The following is a 22,219-nucleotide window of genomic DNA, read 5'->3' on the forward strand; positions in this document are numbered from 1 at the left end:
CTTCCACTCGGAAGCCCAAGATGGCCGGGCGCGGAGGCTACGGAAGCTGCCCAAACGCAGATCCCCTATCCCGGAGCCTACCCAGAGGAAGTGAGGGGACGCGCCACGCCCCCGCCTCGCGTAACCGATTACGTAATCCCGCTCGTCCACAAAACAAACGTGCCGCAGGGCGCCAGACCCGCCCCCAGCTCCCTATCTCCCGAAAAGCTAAGCGATCTGTACCGCACGTGAAGCATGCTGGGATTAGCTTTCTAGCCTCCCAGCAGCCCCTGCGACGGACGTACGTAAGGAACTAGCTGGCTACGGCCGTTCTCCGTAAGATGGCGGACCGGCGGCGGCAGCGCGCTTCGCAGGACACAGAGGACGAGGAATCTGGGGCTTCCGGCTCAGACAGCGGCGGTTCCCTGGCGCGGGGCGGCGGGGGCTGCAGCAGTAGCGCTGGAGGCAGCGGCAGCGGCTCTCTACCTTCCCAACGCGGAGGCAGAGCTGGGGCCCTTCATCTCCGGCGGGTGGAGAGCGGGGGTGCCAGGAGCGCTGAAGAGTCTGAGTGTGTGAGTGCGCGCGGGTGGGGTGGGCCGGGCCGGGTGGCTTGCCGGCCTAGGGGCGTGGTGTAGGTGATGTTGGGAGGCTGAGAGCTGGCGGTAGACGCCGGGGCTTATTGTGTCGGAGAAGAGCACGGTTATCCCAGTGCAGTTTCCATCCGGAGCTCCGAGGGAAGAGGAGGGGTTGGGGAGTTCTGGGAGGAGTGCAGAGCCGCCGCGGGTGGACGGCGAATGTTTTATCCAGAAACTACGGCTGATGGTGAAGGGACAGTATCTCCCTTGGAGGCTACTTGATAAAGATGTGCCATTCCTCATTTCCCGTTTTAACCATTTTGTGTTGAGTCTTCATCTCTCCACTCTCTGGAAATTACAAAACTAACCCATGACTTCTCCTTTCCTTCAGGAGAGTGAAGATGGCATCGAGGGCGATGGTGAGTAGCATCATGATGAGTTTTTTTCCCCAAACACCCAGGTCACCTATTTCCAGCAGTTGACATCCTCTCCCGCTTTTGTGGCTTTGGGGGACGGTGCTGCAGAGTGGTTCTCTGTAGCACAGTACTAAAGAACATACAGGTTTTAGTAGCATGATCTTAGTTACACAAGTCAGTCGTTGGGCCTGTTTTCCTTCTGTAACTGGGGACTATAATTTTAACCACCTCATAGGTTGCTCATATCAGAATTAAATGAGAATTTTAGCCTGGCCTATAGCACACAGGAAATGTAATTATAATAATTTGTTACTTTTTTCTTTACATATTTCTGTTTTCTTTCAGCTGTTCTCTCGGATTATGAAAGTGCAGAAGACTCAGAAGTGAGTGTGATAGGTTCTTTTTCCTTTGGTGTAGGTTAGAAGATGTTATGTATATGTGTGTATTTTTTATTTTGAAAATACATTTTAAAAACATGTATATATATGCCTGTGGTACAGAAGTACCATGACCTACTTGCTACTCCTTGTGCATTCTTCATTTATGCTTTTGAAAAACTTACAAAAGGTCTTGTTCAGTTAGAGCAAAGGAAACTTGGTGCAAACCTCTTTAGGCCATGTTAGTGTTCACCCAACTGAAGAAAAAGTTCTACATGAGAGAATGAGAACATCCCTGAAGCCCTTCGCAGGACATAGGACAGTTCATTTAATGCTGCTTGGGTAGTTAAGCCAGCCAGTTGGGTATTTTTTCTGAGCGTATCAGAAGCCCTCGGCGGGATTCTAACTGGCTTGTGTTAGAAACTTCCATCAGTTTATAGATGGGACTTTTCTCTCTCTTTTTAGGTAAAAATTTCCTTAAGCCAAGCTTTACTTGTTTTGATTGGTAAACTACTAGAGATGCTATCAGAATGGCTATTTCTTGGGATTGTCGAATAGAGTCCTGAATTCTGGATTTTGGTAATGGAATTATATACAAGAAGAATTGGATTGTGGATCAAAGGTTCATTCTATAAATTTTATAGAACCCTCACTACTTATCAGGCTTTCCGTTAAGATGCAACAGTGAGTACTAACAAAATTCCTAAATTTAGGATTCTTAGGAGGAAGGAGATCAGACACTCAGGCAGTCATAGGAGTTGAATAGGAACATCCTGCTGGAGTTCCTGCTGGATAGGGTTAAGTAAGGTGTCAGTTGCTGGGTACTGAATGCATCTTAGGCAGTCAGAAAAGAATAGATTGAAGTTAGACGGAACAATGGGCATGAAAGCCCAGAGGCAGGAGAGAAGATTACATATTTGGGAACTTGAAAGAGTTTGGTGTGGCCGGAAAACTGTTGGAACAGGATGGATACATAAAGGCAAATCAGTGAAGGGGCTTACCTGTACTTGCTCTGTGTGAGGAGCTGTGTAGGCACCGAATGCCAGGTAGACATGGTTCTACCTTCATGGAATTTACATTCTGGATCTGAGGGGGAAATCAGCAGTTAAGGAAATAATTACAATCATGTTTGTTATGGGCATGATTTTGGAAGCATAAGGTGTTTCGGGAGTGCAGAGCAGGGGCAACTAACTGAGCTGAGGTTGTTTGGAAAGCTTAGAGGATAGGATGTTAAAATAGAGACTTGACGGATGAGTGGGAGGTAGCCAGGCATAGTTTTCTAAGCAGAGAGAAGGAACAGTGTCTGGGAAGAATGTTTAGAAGTGACTGCATGATGAGTGGTTGGAATGTGATAAGTTTAGTATGACTGATAGTAAATGATAAGTCTGAGTCCCAATCTTAATTTATTCTAGGGAAGTGAAAAATATAACAAGCTTTTAAACAGGAATGAATGTTTAGACTTAAATTTTAAAGCTGTGTTAGTCAGATCCAAGGAGCACCTGCATCAGGAAATTTAGTGGCCAGTCCTCCTAAAACAGACTCTTGCAGAGGGAAGGAAAACTCAGACATTTATATTTTAACAAGATCCCAGTTTGATGCTTACGCACAGTAACATTTGAGAATTATTATTTTTCTGTAACAGTTGTTTTTATCTGTAATGGGGGGAGTTGATCTGAGGGCAACAAGATTGGAGACAGGAAAACTAGTTAAGAAAGCTGTTGTGGAAGTCTAGGGGAGTGGTAAGTGTGGCACGGAGTGGAGTGATGGCAGCAGAAATAGAAGTGGACAGAACCGAAAGTTATTTAGGTTATGGAATTGATAGAATGTAGTGTTTGATGAAGGGACTTACTTTTCTCTCAAGTCAGTGGTAAAGGTATCTGCAAAGAGTAAAACGGATATGAGAGATTTTGGAGTGAGGGATGGTGCAATAGTTCCTGGAGAATGGAAACAGTGGAAAGACTGCAGCCAGTTTGGAGTGTTCAGTGAGGTTTGGTGATTTTGAATTTATACAACTCACCATTCTGTATGTGAGTTTGAATGTTATTCTAAGAGGAAAGAACAACTACTGAAGAGTTAAGTATGAATGATGAATTGCAGGTGAGGCAGGATCGGAGGCAGGGAAAGCTGTTAAGAGGTTTTTAGGATGGTCCAAGGGACATGATGGTACCCTAAAGAAGGGACATGGCAGTGGGACTTGCGAGCTGTAGACAGATTGGAGAGATATTTAAATGGTGTATTAACAGAACAACTTGATTGGTTGAATGTGAAGCCTGAATTAAGAAGGAGTCAGGGGGATGCCCAGCTTAATGAATGGTGGTATCCACTGAGAGTGGGACTACAGGAGGGGGAGGTTTCAGAAGGGACAGTGGTGGGTTAAGTTTTGGATGTTTTGAGATTGAGGAACCCTATGTGAGCCACCAGCTGAATGTGGCAATTTAAATTCATTAAACGAGTTAAAACTTAAGTTCCTCACTTTTAATAGCTATGTTTTAGGTACTCATTATCCATATATGGCTGGTGGTCACTGTATTGGATAAAAACATTTTCATCATCACAGAAAGCCCAGTGGGATTGTGCTGGTCTAGATTAAGGTTAGAGGAGGAGGTCTGATATCCTGATTTTCATAGTAATCTATTACATGGTTGCATTTCTTTTTGGTTACTAACTGTATGTACTTAGATACTGCAGTTTAGCCTTGCCTATTTCTTAAAATTTGATCTCTTAGTCTACAGGTTAGTTTTTCATCCCTTTCTTTTCCCCACAATTTATGTGTTGAAAAGATTTTGATGGTTGTCCACTCGTGGTCCAGTACAATGTGCTCCCTCTGTCCCTTTGTATTTCCTGCAAATGGGTGTTTTCAGATTCTCGAAAACAGTGTGAGCCAAAGATTTTTATCTTGAGCAAAACTGATGACCACCTAGTTTTCTTTCTCTTACAAGTCACTTGCTGTTTTGTCTATATATATTTAGGATATTTTCTTTAAGGTCCAGTAATTCTACTAGAATTTTCTTGGTATTGGTCATTCTGGGTCAGTGTTCACAGATACGAGATGTGCTGCTCTGCAATATGTCATGGGGCTCCTAAGTATTCGTCTGTCTTCACTATTGAACCCTTTCTTTCTGGTCCGTTTTGTCTTTTTCTTCATTTTTTAAAAAAAAATTTTAATTGATTTTAGAGGGAAAGAGAGAAACATCGATTGTTGTTGTACTTATTTAGGCATTCTTTGGTTGATTCTTGTATGTTTCCTTACCAGGGATTGAACCTGCAACCTTGGCATATTGGGATGGTACTCCAACCAACTGGGCTACCCTACTAAGGCTCTCTTTGATTTTTTAAATGTTTTCTTTTCACCTTTTATTTCTCTTATGGCATTCTTGGCTTTATTAACTTTAGTGTTCCTTGTAGTTAGACTGTATTTGAAGTGGTTTTTTCCTTTAATTTTCAATACCTTCCTGAGTTGTTTCATTTCATTTTTGAGTTTTGCTAATTCTGACTGTTCTTTCATGCCTTATATAATTTTCTTAATGTCTTTTAGCTCATTTTGAAATATACTTTTGATATATGTGCATGTCTTTCTGGCATGCTTTTATTGTCTGCAGGAATGCTATTCTACTTTTTTTTCTCATAATTTTATAGGGGATTTGACCTCTGTATTTTTCTGTTGGTTTTTATGTAAAATTAGTTTTTTTGATCTCTTACAAGTGGCTCAGAATAGCTTTTTCTAACCTCACAGAACTCCCTCTTCTGTTATTTTCCTACAGTGTTAAGAAATACACAGTGGCTTGATTTTTGAGATTTCCTGCTTTTATTTCTCTTATTTGTTTTAGTCCTTTCGTTCTTTTTTTTTTTTTCCCTTAATCCTCATGGGAGAACATGCTTATTGATTTTTAGAGAGAGGGGAAGGGAGGGAGAGAGAGAGGGAGAGAAACATCTACACAAGAAAGAAACATCATTGCCTCTTGTATGTGCCCTGACTGGACTTTGAACCCACAACCTTTCAGTTTATGGGATGACACTCCATCCAACTGAGCTACACCAGCTAGTGCTCTTTGTTTTTTTAAATATGTTTTACTGATTTTAGAGAGGGGGGGTGGGAGGGAAGAAGAGAGAAACGTCGATTTGTTGTTCCACTTATCCATGCACTTACATTGGTTGATCCTTGTATGTACCTTGACTGGGGATCAAACCCACAACCTTGGCGTATCGTGACCATTCTCTAACCAACTGAGCTAACTGACCAGGGCCTCCTTCATTTCTTTTATCCCTCTTCTGCTCAATATGACTCTCATGTTAATAGTTTCTCTTCATTTGTGGGACCCTATCCTAGAAAGGAGCCATGGTAGCCAGGACAATTTCAAGGTTCAGTGGGGGTTAGACTTCTCTAGTCCCCGTCAGACCTCCATGTTGCAGGATCCTTAGGTTTGTGTGCTCCCAGAGGCAGCAATTGTCTCCTAGTTTTGACTGTTGTCAGTGCTGCTTTCCATTGAATACCTGTTGATTATTTCAGGGTTCTCCTGTTCTCAGATCCATTTACTTCTCTGATTTTGCTGGCACCGACACCAGTCTGATGCAGGTCTTGTGGCTGTTGGTGCTTTATTCTTATGTGCATATGTTTTGGGTGTTGGGGATACCTTGTAACGTAGTTTTGTTGTAAATCTTGTCAGAAGAGTTTGGATTTTATTGTCTAGATGCTCTCATTTCATGTGGAAATTTAAAGAGATCAAAAACTATGGTACTTCTATTTTCCCAGAATTCTTTTAAGAAAAAAATTTATTTTTTTAAATTTTATTTATTGCCTGCACCAGTCTGGCTCAGTTGGTTGGGCGTCATCCCGCAAAGTGAAAAGTCGTTAGTTCGGTTCCCAGTCAGGGCACATGCCTGAGTTGCAGGTAGCGTAAGAGAGGCAACCACTTGGTAGTTCTCTCTCAGGTTGCTATTTCTCTCCCTCCCTCTCTGTCTCTCTAAAAATGAATAAAATATTAAAAAACCTTTTTATTTATTAATTGATTTTAGAGAGAGAGAGAGAGAGACATCAATTTGTTGTTCACTTATTTATGCATTCATTGATTTACTGTTGTATGTGCCCTGATTGGGGATTGAACCCACAACTTTGGTGTATCAGGATGATGCTCTAATCTACTGACCTACCCATAAAAGGTTTCTTCAAGAAAATTTTTTAAAGAATTTTGACTACAAGGGGAGGCTAGAGAGATAGCTGGAAAGAAGCCTGTGAGGTTGAGAGAGAGTTTGGTGGTGTTTTTGTTGCACTGTTTTGTTTTGATTTGACTTTAGAGAGAGAGAGACATTGGTTTGTTCTACTTTTTAAACAATTAAAAATATATTTTTTTAATTTATTTTTTAGAGGGAAAGGGAGAGAGAAGGAGAGGGATAGAAACATCGATATGCAAGAGAAACATTGATAGGTTGCATCACACACACCCCAACCGGGGACCTGGCCTGTAACCCAGGCATGTGCCCTGACTGGGAATCAACAGAACCGACGACCTTTCTGTTTGCAGGCTCGTGTGCTCAATCCACTGAACCACACCAGCCAGGGCTGGTGAGTGAAGTTTTTTTAAACTCCTTTTAGTGATGGTCCAGTAGTCTGGTCATAGGCCTAGAGAAGGGAGATGTCTGAGTTGCTCCCATCTTGGGCACATGGGAGTGGCACGAGAATTGAGAATGTTATCAGTAGTGATTGAGGTGAATTGGCCACAGAATCTAAAGAGAGGAAAGTGAATGTGGGAAAGGACTGATCAATAGAGAGAAAGTGGGAAGGCCAAGGGAGTGGATATCTTGAGTTGTGGGTGAGAGGGTAAGGGAAAAGCTGGGTAAGAAGAGGAGTAATAGGGGTTTTTTTTAATTGCTTTATTGATATGCCATGCAGTTTATCCATTTAAATGTACAATTCTGTGTTTTTTAGTATATTCACAGATACATGTGGCCATCACCACAGTTTCAGAACATTTCCATCACCTCAGAAAGAAACCCTGTATTCTTTAGTTATCACCCCTGCCCCAGTTCCTCCGTCCGCATCTCTCCCAGCCCTAAGCAACCACAAGTCTACTTTCTGTCTTGAGATTTCCCTCTTCTGGAATTTTATATGAATAGAATCATATAATATATGGACTCTTGTGGCTGGCTTCATTCACTTAGCATATTTCTAAATTGTAGCACGCATCAGAACTTCATGCCTTTTTCTGGTTGAATAAGATTCCATTGTATGGACATACCACATTTTGTTCACCCATTCATCTATTGATGGACATTCAGGTTTCTAATTTTTTGTTATTACTGTGCAAGTTTTTGCGTGGACATACGTTTACATTTCTCTTGGGTATGTACCTAGGAATGGAATTGCTGAGTTATATGGTACCCCTGAATTGTTTGAGGAACTGCCAAACTGTTTTTTAAAGTAGCTGTACCAGTTTACATTCCCCAAAGCAGTGTATGGGGAATCTAATATCTTCACATACTAAACAGCACTTGTTATTGTCTTGATTTTTTTTTTTTAATCCTCACCTAAGGACATACTTATTGATTTTTTTTTGGGGGGGAGGGGTGGGCACGAGAGAGAAAGAGAAAGAAACATTGATTGGTTGCCTCCCATACCTGCTCCAACTGGGGACAGAACCTGCAACCCAGGTATGTGCCCTGATCAGGAATTGAACCCACGACCTTTCAGTTTATGAAACGACACTCTAACCAGCAGGCTTTCTTGATTTTTTTATTCTAGCCATCTTAGTAGATGTGAAATGGTGTCTCATTTTAATTTACACTTCCATGATGACTCATGAGGTTGAACCTTTTTTTCTTGTGCTTATCAGCCAATTTGGTACTTGGAAAAATGGTGAATCAGATACTTTGTCCATTTTTAAATGGGGTTGTCTTTGTACTGTTGAGTTGTAAGGGTTTTTTATATATTTTAGATTCAAGTTCCTTATCGGATATATGGTTTGCAAATATTTTCCTATTCTGCGGGTTATCTTTTCATTTTCTTGATAGTGTGAGGTTTTAATTTTGAAGTTCAACATATGTTTTTTCTTGTGTTGCTCGTGCTTTTGATGTTGTGTCTGAGAAGGCTTTGCTGAATTCATGCCAAATCCAAAGTTGCGAAGATTAACTCCTATGTTTTCTTCTAAGAGTTTCATAGTTTCAGTTATTACATTTAGGTCTTTTTGAGTTAATTTTTTTATATGGGGTAAGATAAGGGTCTAACTTCATTCTTTTAAATGTGGCAGTTTTGACCAAAGTCTGGGGTATTTAAATTTAAGATTTAAAAAATGGATCAGGTTTACTTTAAAATCTGCATAGCAGTACCAAGTATCGACGTTTTATGAGAGTTTTATTTGAACCAAACTGGCCACATATGCCAGGGAGTAAGATATCAAATGCTTCTTTTATGCATTTGAGGTTAAGGACGGAAAGTAAGGAAGATCACGTGGAAGTGGGGAAAAAGCGAGACAGGGATTGGATTACAGGATAGTGAACAAGATTATGTGCTCTCTTGAGGTTGCTTATTCAAAGGTGTATTAATGTAGATGCACAGAAACAATGGACAGGGCTTGCTTAAGGCAAAGGTAAACCTTTTACTAAAGAAGTTATAGACAGACCTGAGGTGTGACTGCCCACCATGCCCTTAGGAATTTATGATCAGTTCACCCTGTGAGGTTACTTTCCGTAGAACCCCTGTTTTCATCCACACGGGTAAGACTGGTCTGGAGTGTGGCTGTGGAAATGGATGCCTGAAGTGGAGGTGAGGGATGTGAATTCATTGCTGAAGGCTTCAAGTGAATGGCTGGGTAAGCCCAGGCAGGGGCATAGAGGTATAGCTGGGTGACAGGAGCGCCAGAGGAGCAGGAGTTTAAAATGAGGCTGGAGGAGTTGAATCTGGAGGAGACAATGAGAACAAGGAAGACACCAACTCCACCCTTTATTCTGAAATATGTGGGGAGTGGAAGGATGAGCTAAAACCTCTACAGTGAGAAATCAGCTAGGGAAGCAGTTGCTTCATGGGAGAGGTAGGCTTTAGAGTTGGGAACAGTGTGCACTGAAGTGGTGGAATCAGCAGTAGGGAAGTTTGTCTCTGGAAAAGGGTTTCTTGTTTGTTTGTTTTTAAAGACTTATTTTTAGAGAGAGTGGAAGGGAAAGAGAGAAACATCGTTCAGTTGCCTTTCACATGTCCTCAACCTGGGACCTGGCCCACAACACAGGCATGTACCCTCATTGGAAATCGTACTGCAACCTTTTGGTTTGTAGACTGGCGCTCAATCCACTGAGCCCCACCAGCCACGGCAAATTCTCTTCTGAGGATATGTTTATTGATTTGAGAGAGAGAGAGAACATTGATCACTTGCCTCCTGTACATGCCCCGACTGGGGATTGAACCTGCAACCTTTTGGTATTCAAGACAATGCTCCAACCAACTGAGCCACCTGGTCAGGGCTGGGATAGCACTTTCGCGTCAGTTAGACCAGACTTTCATTCTGATTTGGAATATTCTCGGCACTATGCCATTTGTATCTTTCTGTTCTGCCCTGGAAACAAAATTCGTTTCTCATTTGCAATAAAATAGTTGCCTCATTTGACACTCCACCACTAGATTAGAGGAGGTGGAGCATAAAAACAAACTTTCCTCATTAATTGTGCTGATACTATTTTAAGATGTTTGAATTCAGTCAGTGTGTGTGTGGGTGTGTAGTGAAATAAGGTCACATATACACACCAAGTAATATTCTTGCAATTTCTGCTGCAGAACCAGCAGGGAAAATAGGATCAAGGAAAGAACTAAATGATTACCACCTACCCATCCCCATCTCAAGAGGAGAGAAAACTTAACCACGGAGGCACAATGGGAAGAATCGAGGGCAGTTGGTGGTTAAGAGGCCCTGGGTAAAGGCTTGATTCTCACAGTGTGCCTGGGGTCAAACAGTCTTCCTCAGTTCTGTAGGTTTCATACCAGTATCACCTTTCTGATAATCTGACCCAAAATACTTAGAGACCAAAATATCCAGAGGTTGAACAGGGGGGAAATGGTGAAGAGAAATTAATTCGCTTATCTGGGCTAATCAGGCTGACTCAGCTCTATTTGAAAAAAGGGCAGAAACCTAGAGCTTCTTGCTTCATTAGGAATCTCACAGTGAGTCTGATCAGATTTCTAAGGCCAGCTTGGGTTGGAGTTACAAGAAGGTCTGGTTCCGGTCAAGTGTCAGACCCAGTGGGAGAATGAGAACAGTTATACACACATTTAACAGGTGGCAGAGGTGTTTGCATACCCTGACATGTTAATCCCTCAATGGGGACCAGACCACCTTCCCTTGAACTCATGTCTTTGTGTTCTCACAGTTCTCTAAACTCTGAGGTCCACATCCTGGGAGGACAAGAAGCTAAGACTAACTCTCATCTTAGCATGAGCCTTAGCTGCCCCTTTTCCCTGCCTAGAATTAACCCCACCCCTGTTACCTGACCCTTGCTAGTGACCCCTACGTAGAGGATGGCCTAAGGGCCCTCCTTTGTGTGGACAGACCCCCACTTTCTTGGTCACAGCAGGATTATGTAATCTTGATGTGTCAAGAGGGGAAAAGATGGTGGAGAGGAGACAGCACTTGGGCTTTCTTTAATTTTTTTTGTTTTGTTTCTAAGATGGAATTTTTGACTTGTTCTCTGAAGGTTTCCCAAGTCAAAATTTTCTGGTTATGTAATTTTGGACGGAGTTATTTGTTAAGGGGATCTCATGCTGCAGAAAATTTAGTGTGCATATCATAGACATCAAAAAGGTAAGCCATGGGAAATCGGAGTTAGGGGGAGTTTGCAAATCCACTAGCTCAGCTCTAGTTATCTATAGACTGACTGTACATCTCTCACCCTTACATACTACTATTTTGAGTATATAAAAATTAATGAAATATAAATTTAAAGTATCATTGAATATATTGTAGTTGTTTGTCATATGTTTTCTTAGTGGAAACTACTGACCCTCTTGTCTCAGAGAGAGTCATGAAAAGTTTAGATCCCTAAAAGGGGTTCACATAATCTAAACTGTTGAGTTAGAATCTCTGTTCTAAGTCCTTTTGAGATGAGAACATTCACAACTTGAGTTACAGCATAGTTATTAAGCACTGCATGTTTAAGAGACAATTCATGGAGCAGGAGAGAAACTATCAACACGGATTAAGCTTCTTCTGTATGCAAGGCACTTTACTTCCTCCCATCCATATTCCCTGGGCTCCTTCCCCAGAGGCTGCCACTGTTACTGTTTGATTGCGTATCTTCCTGGAAAGCTTATGTGGATCTGTGTAAGTGTGTGTATATGTGAATATATTTTATGTGATTTTGTTTTCACAGTGCCCTTATCTTCTAGAAATTTTAGTAAGAATATCTAGAAAATTTAGTAAGAATATTGATGTTTACCTTTTTTTTTTTTTTTTTTTTTTTTTTTTTTGGTCTTTTATTGATTCTAGAGAGAGGGGAAGGGAGGCAGAAAGAGAGGGAGAGAAACATCGATGTGAGAGAGAAACATAGATCAGTTGCCTTTCTCACATACCCTGACTGGGGACTGATCTGCAACCCAGGCATATGCCCTGACTGGGAATCGAACCCACAACCTTTCGGTTAGCAGGACGATGCCCAATCAACTGAGCCACACCAGCCAGGGCAATATGTTTGCTTTTAATTCTTAAGTTCCTTAGAAAATGTTTTCCTCAAGAATGGAAAATTTTAAAATGCACCTTTCAGATCTGACCTCCATAGTTGACAGGGAGACTTTTTCAGGGTGAAGAAGGGGAGTACAGTGAAGAAGAAAACTCCAAAGTAGAGTTGAAATCAGAAGCCAATGATGCGGCTAATTCTTCAGCAAAAGAAGAGAAGGGAGAAGAAAAGCCTGACTCCAAAGGCACTGTGACAGGAGAGAGGCAAAGTGGGGATGGACAGGTCAGTACCCACCAAAGGCCTCCATTTTGGGGGCTGGAAGAAGGGTCCTCAACTTTGGAGAGAGTAAGGAAGCCTTTGTCTGTCCTTCAGGAGAGCACAGAGCCTGTGGAGAACAAAGTGCCCAAGCACTTGGATGACGACGAAGATCGGAAGAACCCAGCATACATACCCCGCAAAGGGCTCTTCTTTGAGCATGACCTTCGAGGGCAAACTCAGGAGGAGGAAGTCAGGTAGTAGTCACTTGCTGCTGCTGTTTAGTGTGTATTTAGTGTGTAGTGTATGCTAGGTGCTTTGGTAAGTGCTTTACCTGTATTTTAATTACCACTCACAACATTTTTAAGGTTAGTATTACCTCTTGTACAAATGAGGAAAGTGAGGCTTAGAATATTTGGTAACTTTTGGTGCATCAGCTGGGATCCACACCTATACTTCCACTGCCTTTCTTAACCTGAGGATCAAGGCCTGTGCCGTATGAAGTACTTGCATAGGCTGCCTTACACGAAAGAAATGTTTTCAAGGTGCTGAGGAGTTTGAAGCGAAATCTTTCCTTATTTCTATTCCTCTTGCACTTGAGCGTGGTAGACCCTGAGGTGTTATGATTCACTCTTGCTCTGGGGAGACCTGTTTTGTACAGTCTATCAGGGAAGATGGAGAGACTACATGAAGTTCCTTCTGTTTCCCTGCCCAACCCTGTTTGTTTCGTAAATATCTTTACTTGACAGATTCTGCCTACCTAAGACACTTTTTCCTGGTTTTATCCAGACCCAAGGGGCGTCAGCGAAAGCTGTGGAAAGATGAGGGTCGCTGGGAGCATGACAAGTTCCGAGAAGATGAACAGGCCCCAAAGTCCCGACAGGAGCTCATTGCTCTTTATGGATATGACATCCGCTCCGCTCACAATCCTGATGACATTAAACCCCGAAGAATCCGGAAACCTAGGTGAGGAAATTTTGGAATCTAGACTATTGGTATTTTAGAAAGAACTCTGCTTTTTAAAATACCATTCCAGCAAATGATTGAATGAGTGAGAAATATGGGAAGTCTTCCTTACCCTCAATTTAAGACCTTTCTTTTCCACGTATTCAGATTTGGGAGTCCTCCACAAAGAGATCCAAACTGGACTGGTGAGCGGCCCAACAAGCCTTATCGCCACCAGGGTCCTGGGGGTGCCCTACCACCAAGGACATTTATCAACAGGAAAGCTGCAGGTACTGGCCGCATGTCTGCTCCCAGGAATTACTCTCGATCTGGGGGCTTCAAGGAAGGTCGTGCTGGATTTAGGCCTCTGGAGCCTGGTGGGCAGCACGGTGGCCGGTCTGGTGAGACTGTTAAACACGAGAGTAGTTACCGGTCACGACGCCTGGAGCAGACTCCTGTGCGGGATCCATCTCCAGAAGCAGATGCTCAAGTGCTTGGCAGTCCTGAGAAGGAAGAGGCGGCCTCAGAGACCCCAGCCCCTGCTCCTGACACTGCACCACCACCCCCTGACAGGCCTGTTGAGAAGAAATCCTATTCCCGGGCAAGAAGAACCAGAATCAAAGCTGGAGATGCAGTCAAGGTTGCAGAGGAGGTGCCGCCTCCACCTGAAGGGCTGACCCCAGCACCTCAAGTCCCAGAAACTACTACTCCTCCACCTGCTAAGACTGGGAACTGGGAAGCTCCAGCGGATTCTACCACAGGGGGACTTGAGCAAGATGTAGCACAACTAAACATAGCAGAACAGAATTGGAATCCAGGACAGCCTTCATTCCTGCAACCACGCGAACTTCGGGGTAGGTACCTTAGGGTTAGTAACTGGATTTTTTTTTCTCTTTGCATCATTGGGTTTGGGAGCATGGGACTTAAGTCTCTCAGGGATGTGGTGTCTGACAAAAAACAGATTCCTAGGTATATTCATCCAAGGACCTCAGAGCAGTTCTATCTGTTACCTAAGACTAACCCACCAGTTTGCCACTGTGAACTGGTTAGTCATCAGTCATGAGCTCCTGGGTACAGGATCCTTTACCACTCTCTGTAGAAAAGTGGAAGAAGGTGGCAGTGTTTTCATTATTGGAACTCATGGTTAAAGTTTGAAGGCAGAAACTTACTCATTTGAATTTGGATGAGAATCTTCTAATCTTTTTGAAAGGAAAGGCTGTCTAATTTCCTTAATTTTCTAGAGCCAGGCTGCTCAAAAGAGCTTTCTGTAATGGTGGTGTTTTTGAATACTTGTAACATCGAGTCTGAGTAACGGAACTTTCCAGTCCATTTTTTAAATTAATTAATTAATTAAAAAGATTTTATTTTTTAGAGAGAGGGGAAGGGAGGGAGAAAGAGAGGGAGAGAAACATCAATCAGTTGCCTCTCGTACACCCTCAACTGGGGACCTGGCACGCAACCCAGGCATGTGCGCTGACTGGGGATCGAACAAGTGACTTTTTGGTGTGCAAGCCAGTGCTCTATCCACTAAGCCACACCAGCCAGGGCTGACTTTAAATTTTAATAATTGAAATTTAAATAGCCACACATGTGACTAGTGGATATCAGATTGGACAGCATCGTTCTAGAGACTAGAACCTATCTACCACCCATTTTGCCCTTCTTCAGTCTTCCTCCAACCAGATAGATAAAAGGATCTTTTCCTTAGCTTCTGAAGTCTCTTTTTTTGTTGTTGTTATTTTCTTTCTTTTTTTTTAAATTTTTATTGTTATTCAATTACAGTTGTATGCCTTTTCTCCCCATCCCTCCACCCCACCTGAACCCACCTCCCTCCCCCACCTCCACCCTCCCCCTTGGTTTTGTCCATGTGTCCTTTATAGTAGTTCCTGTCTGAAGTCTCATTTTAATTTAAAGGTTGGAAGTCCTCATGTAGACTTCCTCATGAGAGTTTTAGCATCCTTCTCTGGTGTGCATGGTTTTTAAACAGCAAAACCAGTGCAGCCTAAACTGAACCTGGAGCTGCTCTTTGGATCAAGGGGCATACCCTTCCACTGATACCTTATTATCATTGGAAGACAGTCTCTAGAATGTATTTTTGTTGTTGTTGTTCTGAGTCATTTTCAGCTGGAGGGGGAATCTCTTCCCAAACTTCCAGGCCAGACCTCAGTGGCCAGAAATAATCAGGTAGATTTGCAGAACATCTCTCACTGTCCACTTGCTGCTCAGAAACTTTTGGGCTGAGATTTTTTTACTGTGGCTGATAATGTAATGTGCTGGTTGTGACCTACAAGGCATTCTGTACAGGAAAGCATTTGGTGGGCAATATTTGAACTTGTATATTCTCACTGAAATAATTTTTTTCATGTTCAGAGGCTTTATTGCTATATTAAGGTGATGGGCAGTGGAGGCAAATTTCCACATAGTGGCATTGGCAGGAAGCAGAGATAGTTTAAAAGGGATTTTGTTGTTGTTTTTTTTAATTAAAATTTTTTTTTAAAGATTTTATTTATTTTCGACAAAGGGAGAGGGAGAAAGAAAGGGAGAGAAACATCAATGTGTGGTTGCCTCTCATGCGCCCCCTACTGGGGATCTAACCTGGCCCACAACCCAGGCATGTGCCCTGACTGGGAATTGAACCAATGACCATTTCAGTTTGGAGACCAGCACTCAATCCACTAGCCACACGTGCCAGGGCAGGATTTCGTTAGTTTAAAAGCAGAAAGCCATTTACTGTGTTGGATTCTTCACCCTGTTGTTTTCTTGATGGTGTCTTTGAGTCTCACTTCTGTCTGCTCTGCAGGGGTGACTTTTTTGGTTTATTACAGGAATGCACAACCACATACACATGGGAGCAGGACCTCCACCTCAGTTCAACCGGATGGAGGAAATGGTAAGGAAAGGGGAAAGGGATAGATGGGGGCGGGGGGTGCATGTAATAGCTTGCTTTTTTTTTTTTTTTAAGATTTGTTCACTTTTATAGAGAGGGGAAGGGAGGGAGAAAGAGAGGGAGAGAAACATCATGTGATGGCTTGCCTCTCACATACCCCCAACTGGGGACCTGGCCCACAACCCAGACATGTGCTCCAACCAGGAATTGAACCCGTGACCTTTTGGTTCACAGGCTGGCACTCAATCCACTGAGTCACACCAGCCAGGGCATGCACGTAATAGCTTTTGAAGTCAGTTTTCCAATTACTCACATTTTGTTTAATTTGGGTCTCAGAAATGCAGGGGGTTTAGGTTCGAATCTTAATGTTTTTCACTGATTATTCAATTCATTTTGCAAATATTTTCTGAAGATATGCCACATACAAAGTCCCACCTAAGGAGGGTGGGGACTTGAATGAGAGTCAGCCATCTGGAAATCTTCTTGCTCAGGCCTGTTTCTTTATTTCAGGGTGTGCAGGGTGGGCGAGCCAAACGCTATTCATCTCAGCGGCAGAGACCTGTGCCAGAGCCCCCTGCCCCTCCTATGCACATCAGTATCATGGAGGGACATTACTATGACCCACGTGAGTTTTTTCCTCATAGTTGGGGTATCTTTTTTTGGCATTTTGAAGCAAACTAAGAGACCAGCCTCCTGCCTCCTGAATTTCCATTCTGACTTCTCACAGTGGTTATTGTCTGATTGCTGTTTTCTTCACACGGAAAATTGAGAACATAAAGGGTTTGGGGGACAGGGAGATTTGTCCATGTGATATGAAGACTGAGAATTTATGAGAATCCCAATGTGATATCCTACAGTGCAGTTCCAGGGACCAATCTATACCCATGGTGACAGCCCTGCCCCACTGCCTCCTCAGGGCATGATTGTGCAGCCAGAAATGCACCTTCCCCACCCAGGTAAGCACTGCACCTCTCCTTGTATGCTTCCAGTACATGAATAGGTGTGTGGGGTGTTTACAAACCCCCTCCTCCTGAGCTCTGTGCTGCTTGCCTATGAGACTGGCCACTCTGACTGCCTGGGCAACAAATCTCTTGGGTCCCTCCTGAGGACTTTTATCCTGAGCCTGTTTATACTGGAAATGCTGGTATTTTTTATTTCAATTTCTGTTTTCCTCTCCTTATCCAGGTTTACATCCTCATCAGACACCAGCGCCTCTGCCCAATCCGGGCCTCTATCCCCCACCAGTTTCCATGTCTCCAGGACAACCACCACCTCAGCAGTTGCTTGCTCCTACTTACTTCTCTGCTCCAGGAGTAATGAATTTTGGTAATCCCAGTTACCCTTATGCGCCAGGGGCACTGCCTCCCCCACCACCTCCTCATCTATATCCTAATACACAGGTGAGATGGCTAATGAGCAGATTTTTATAGGTATACATTCTTGAAATTGAACAGGAATGTGATATGGGGAGAATACTTAAGAAATTTAAGAAAACACTTCAGTGCCACTGATTTGCCTGTGGCTCCAGGACGCCTCTTGGTGGTCAGGAGCTGGAAATGCAGCTTATGTAATGCCCCTTGTCTGTCTATTCTCTTCCGTTTCTTTAATGGTGTTTCATTTAAGTGTTCGGTATATCTTAGGTGGCCATCTATTCAGCTGCATAAAGAAACACTATTCTATTTGCAGTCCTACCTCTCCCTCTGCCGTTTAACTCCCAGTAGGGTGAAATCATCTGGTATCTAGAGTGTCACCGCTGAGATCAGCCATTTGTCAGCTGATGTAGGAATTAGAGGACGTTGGCAGTGCTTTGAAGAAGCAGGAACCGGAGCATAATTAGGACATACTAAGACAGAAATGAGGAGTCGTTTTATTTTTAAGGAGGGCAGCTTAGAGGTTTAAAAAATTATAAATTCCCCAGTTCTTCTGCTTTTGTGCCTGAATGACGTTTTCGGTCCATCATAGTTTGGATGAATTCCTAACTTTCAATACTATCTTATTGGGGTATCCAGGCCCCATCACAGGTATATGGAGGAGTGACTTACTACAACCCCGCCCAGCAGCAGGTGCAGCCAAAGCCCTCCCCACCCCGGAGGACTCCCCAGCCAGTCACCATCAAGCCCCCACCACCTGAGGTATGAGAACTTCTTCCCGTACTTCAGGCCACATCTTACATCAGTGGGCTTTCTTTCTCTTCAGAAGATGTTCCTCCTGTTCTGGGTGTGTTTCTGTGGAAACAGTCTTTTTGTTTTGTTTTAAGTGACCTGATAACAAATTCTAACTTTATTATTTCAGGTTGTAAGCAGGGGTTCCAGTTAATACAAGTTTCTGAATATTTTAAATCTAACATGATACAAAAGTAAGTGTACAACTTCTATGCATCTTACCACATTTTTAAAACTAATGCTCATGCTTGCCTGCTTAACAAACAGTTGCCTCATTAAGCTTTAAGTTGCCATCACGAGTTATTTTGGGGGAGGGGGAGGCTTAAAGGAGTCTCAGAATTTGCCAGTTTCTTTGTTTTGCAATTGCATTGAACAAGATTGAAGTAGAAACCATTGTTAATTTGACAGAATTTCATTTGGGAAGCTGCAAGGAAAAGTACAGGAGGGCATTTTTTTACTAAGGGAAAAGGAAATCTAAATTTGATGTCTTCAGCCATGAAAAAGAATAAAAATCTTACCATTTGCAACAGCACGGATGGACCTAGAGGGTATTATGCTAAGTGAAATAAGTCAGTCAGAAAAGGACAAATACCATATGATTTCATTTATATGTGGAATCTAAAGAACAAAATAAATGAACAAACAAAATTGAAACAGACTCATAGATACAGAGAAGAGACTGATGGTTGCCAGAGGGGAGAGTGGCTTGGGGGATTGGATAAAAAAGGTCAAGGGACTAACAAGTACAAATTGGAAGTTACAGAATATTCATGGAGAATGTCAAGTACAGCACAGGGAATATAGTCAGTGCTACGGTAATAACCATGGAAGGTGCCAGGTGGGTACTGGAAATACTAGGGGGAACACTATGTAAAGTACATGATGGTTTAACCACTATGCTAAACACCTGAAACAATACAAAATGATATTGAACGTAAGCAGTAACTGAAAAACAATTACATATTTCAAAAACTTGAGGTGTTAAGAGCAGAGCCAATTCTAAATTAGGTCATGGAGGAGAAAGACCATCGAAGTTTTGTTTTCTAGGGACATTACTTTAAAACACATTGTTTAGAATGTGGTTTTTGTTTATTTTTTTAAGAAAACATCTTGTAAATACCCAGAAGGTCCACTAACACTTCGGTGGTTCTTCCCCTTTCCCCACCCCTGTCAGGAGAGCAAAGGTGAGAACCCAGGAAAGAAGAGAAATACAGCGGCTGTTTACTACCAGGAGGCCTCAAAGAAAGAGGGCGGCTCCTACCAGGAAGCAGCTAAATGAAGAGGACCCTTGCCTTCCTCTGAGGATAAGGTCTGTCAGAACAAGAAAGGGGGACACGAGCAGACTTGGACACGTCTCCACTCTTCACCTGAGCTAGCTGTGCTCGGAGGAGCAGAGGTCCAGACCGCCCAGACTTGCGCGTCCACTTCTAGAAGCCCAGGTTTTCGGCTCTTCTTCACTTTGTCCTGGGAAAATTTGTCTTCTCCCAGGGAAGCTCCTTCCTGTTTGTTTTGTTTTCTAAGATGTTTGTTTTGTTTTCTAAGATGTTTGTTTTTTAAAGCCTGGCTTGCTATTCTTAAATTAATATTCTTTAAGTTTTTCTTTCTTTCATTCTGTTTATCGCTCTGTTTCTCTCTCTCTCTCTGCCTTTAAATGAGACGTTTATTTTTCTGGTTTACTAGCTTCTCTGGTTCCCTTTTGGTTCTTCCCTGCAACCCAAATAACTGAGGATTTACCAGCTGATCTTTTCCCACCAAATCTACAGAGCTGGCCTTTCACTTTTGGTTGGCCTTTGTTATTATATACTTGGATTCTCTTAACTCCTCGAAGCTCAAAGTTTGTGGTAGGAGCCTTTCTTCTTGACTTGGTGGGCTTCAGGCGTCCACTGAGAGCAGAGTCTATAGTGGGAAGAGATGGCGAATCAAGTGTTTTTGTGGAAAAGGGAGGGTGGAGTGAGAGCCTTTGCACCTTAGGGACATGTATTCACAGAGTCCTCAGGGGGCTCGGTCTTTGAGGTAAGTGGAATAGAGGGCCCTGCATTTATTTCCATCCCTCCTATCACACCCCCTTTTCCAGTTGCTATGGACCAATGCATCTCTCTAGAGGCAAATCCTATCCAGCAAGCAGTCTACCTGACCTTACTATTCATCTCTGTTCTGCCACAAGTGTTGTAGATGTTACTACCTTATTTTTACCAAGTTCTTCTCCTGTCCTTGCAAACAGAAGAAGGTACCGTACCTGGGCTTAAGGCCTAAGGAAGCCAGGCACTTTTGCAGCAAGGGCTCCTTTCCTCCCTATTCATGGCACTGAACCACTCTCCTTCTGCTTCTGTGGAAGAGATTCCTATTATTGCCACACTCGTGTCTGCTGGGATGACTTGGCCACTGTCTCTGTCCTTCTGCAGAACCTAAGGGAGAAGGTGGCAGCTGTGTCTGTCCCCAAGTTGTGTCACTATTTCTATTCTCTTAAGCAGCTGGCCTGACCACTCTGAGTCACAGGTGTGTGGGGAGGGAGGAGAGGCACTCAAGTTGTAACCCTGAAGGAGGAAATAGCTAAGAGATTCTCCCAGAGGTAGCTGGTGGTTGTGCCTTTTGTAGGCTGTTCCTTTGCCTTAAACCTGATGATGTCTCCTCAAGCCTGTGGGCAGCATGCCCAGATTCCCAGACCTTAAGACACTGTGACAGTTGTCTCTGTTGGTTCGCTGTATTTTGTTGCAAGAATTTCTCCATGTGTGTTATTACTGTTTTAAATGATACACATTTGTGATGGGTATTATGACTTGAAGATAATAAAATTTAGACTGTAAACTTGGCTTTTTGCATGAGTTTTGATTTGAGAAGGAGGGAAAATGACTCCTTGGTTTCCCCAAAGTCAGTCACAACTTGTGCTGGCTCAGACTGGTGAAATGGAAGCCCACAGAGGTGGGGAGCCCCTGTGAAGCTTCAAGTCTGTCCATATTCCCCTTACCTTCCCTCACCACGTTGCTGCACAGACCCCAGGGTAGCCTGCCGTGCCTTCGTCTGGAAGTGTCGGGCAGGAACTAGTGAGATGCTGCTCACCCACGTGAACATCATGCCCCTTATGCCTGCCTTTGTCTGAAGCAAGCATGTCTCCCAAGGTGATGTACCAGATGTCAGTACAACTGTACTAGGTCCCAGCAGAGGGCGAAGCGCAGGTAGCTAGTTTTCTTCTTGAAAAGTAAAGACTCACGCTGGCACACTGAACTGTCAGGGACCACAGTCTCAGAGGCCCGTGTCAGTCTTAGTGCAGGCAGAGAGGAGGGGTAATTGAAAGAGCCCCAGCTGTGGCTCATGCTGCCAGGACCTCTGCCGCTTGGCCTCTGACGAGTGCAGGGCACTTCCTACCTTTGAAGGGATCGTTTACTCCTCCAGATCCTGGGTGGGTGGAAGTTCACTACAGAAGCTATCCACAGTGTGGGGGAGCGATTGAATTTCAGGTGGAGCTGGCAGCATCTGCTCTCGAGTCGCACAAGTCCTTGTGCACTGGGGGCATGGGCCTCATGGCACGTCTTAAAATGACAGTTGGGATTCCCCTCCACCCTTCGGTGGTGTTGCTACCGCAGGGTGACCATGGCTTTCCTGACCCCCATCCCCAATTCCTTTTCAAATCATGTCAGTTTGCTTCCCTTCTTCCCCACGGGGTGGTGAGTATGGGCCTGATCTGGGGTCATGCAAAGAATGCAGCCAGCCTTGGGGTGGGTTACTGGCAGGGAGGAATAACCGTTTTAAGATGCTTCCCCCTCACCCCTGCCTCTTGCTTCCTCAGTTAGATCCCATTGCTCTCTGTTGCCCTGGTAACCGGCTCAGCAAGAAGAAATTCAAGCTCAGCAAAGCCCCCAGGTTCTCTGCCTCTCAGTGGGCAGGAAAGAAGAGTGTAAGGGGCAGACAGAATTCGCCTTAGGTAGCCTCACTCCATCCCCTTCTAGAAGTCCGTGAACTTCTCACCTGCATCTCCTCA

At 43.5% G+C, this 22,219-nt stretch overlaps 1 protein-coding gene across 1 annotated transcript; it reads left to right on the forward strand.

Moving 5' to 3' along the window:
* Positions 1-226: 226 nt before the first annotated feature.
* Positions 227-21,052, forward strand: CASC3 (CASC3 exon junction complex subunit). Its single transcript, XM_024573083.4, has 14 exons — positions 227-551; positions 946-973; positions 1,316-1,353; positions 12,118-12,276; positions 12,367-12,506; positions 13,039-13,215; positions 13,363-14,048; positions 16,020-16,084; positions 16,592-16,706; positions 16,939-17,037; positions 17,267-17,481; positions 18,091-18,213; positions 18,374-18,437; positions 19,418-21,052. Exons 1-13 carry the CDS (start codon positions 321-323, stop codon positions 18,395-18,397), a joined length of 2,100 nt encoding a protein of 699 aa, XP_024428851.2. The 5' UTR covers positions 227-320; the 3' UTR covers positions 18,398-18,437; positions 19,418-21,052.
* Positions 21,053-22,219: the final 1,167 nt, after the last annotated feature.

This window comes from Desmodus rotundus, chromosome 9 (assembly GCF_022682495.2).
Source record: "Desmodus rotundus isolate HL8 chromosome 9, HLdesRot8A.1, whole genome shotgun sequence".
NCBI lineage: Eukaryota > Metazoa > Chordata > Mammalia > Chiroptera > Phyllostomidae > Desmodus > Desmodus rotundus.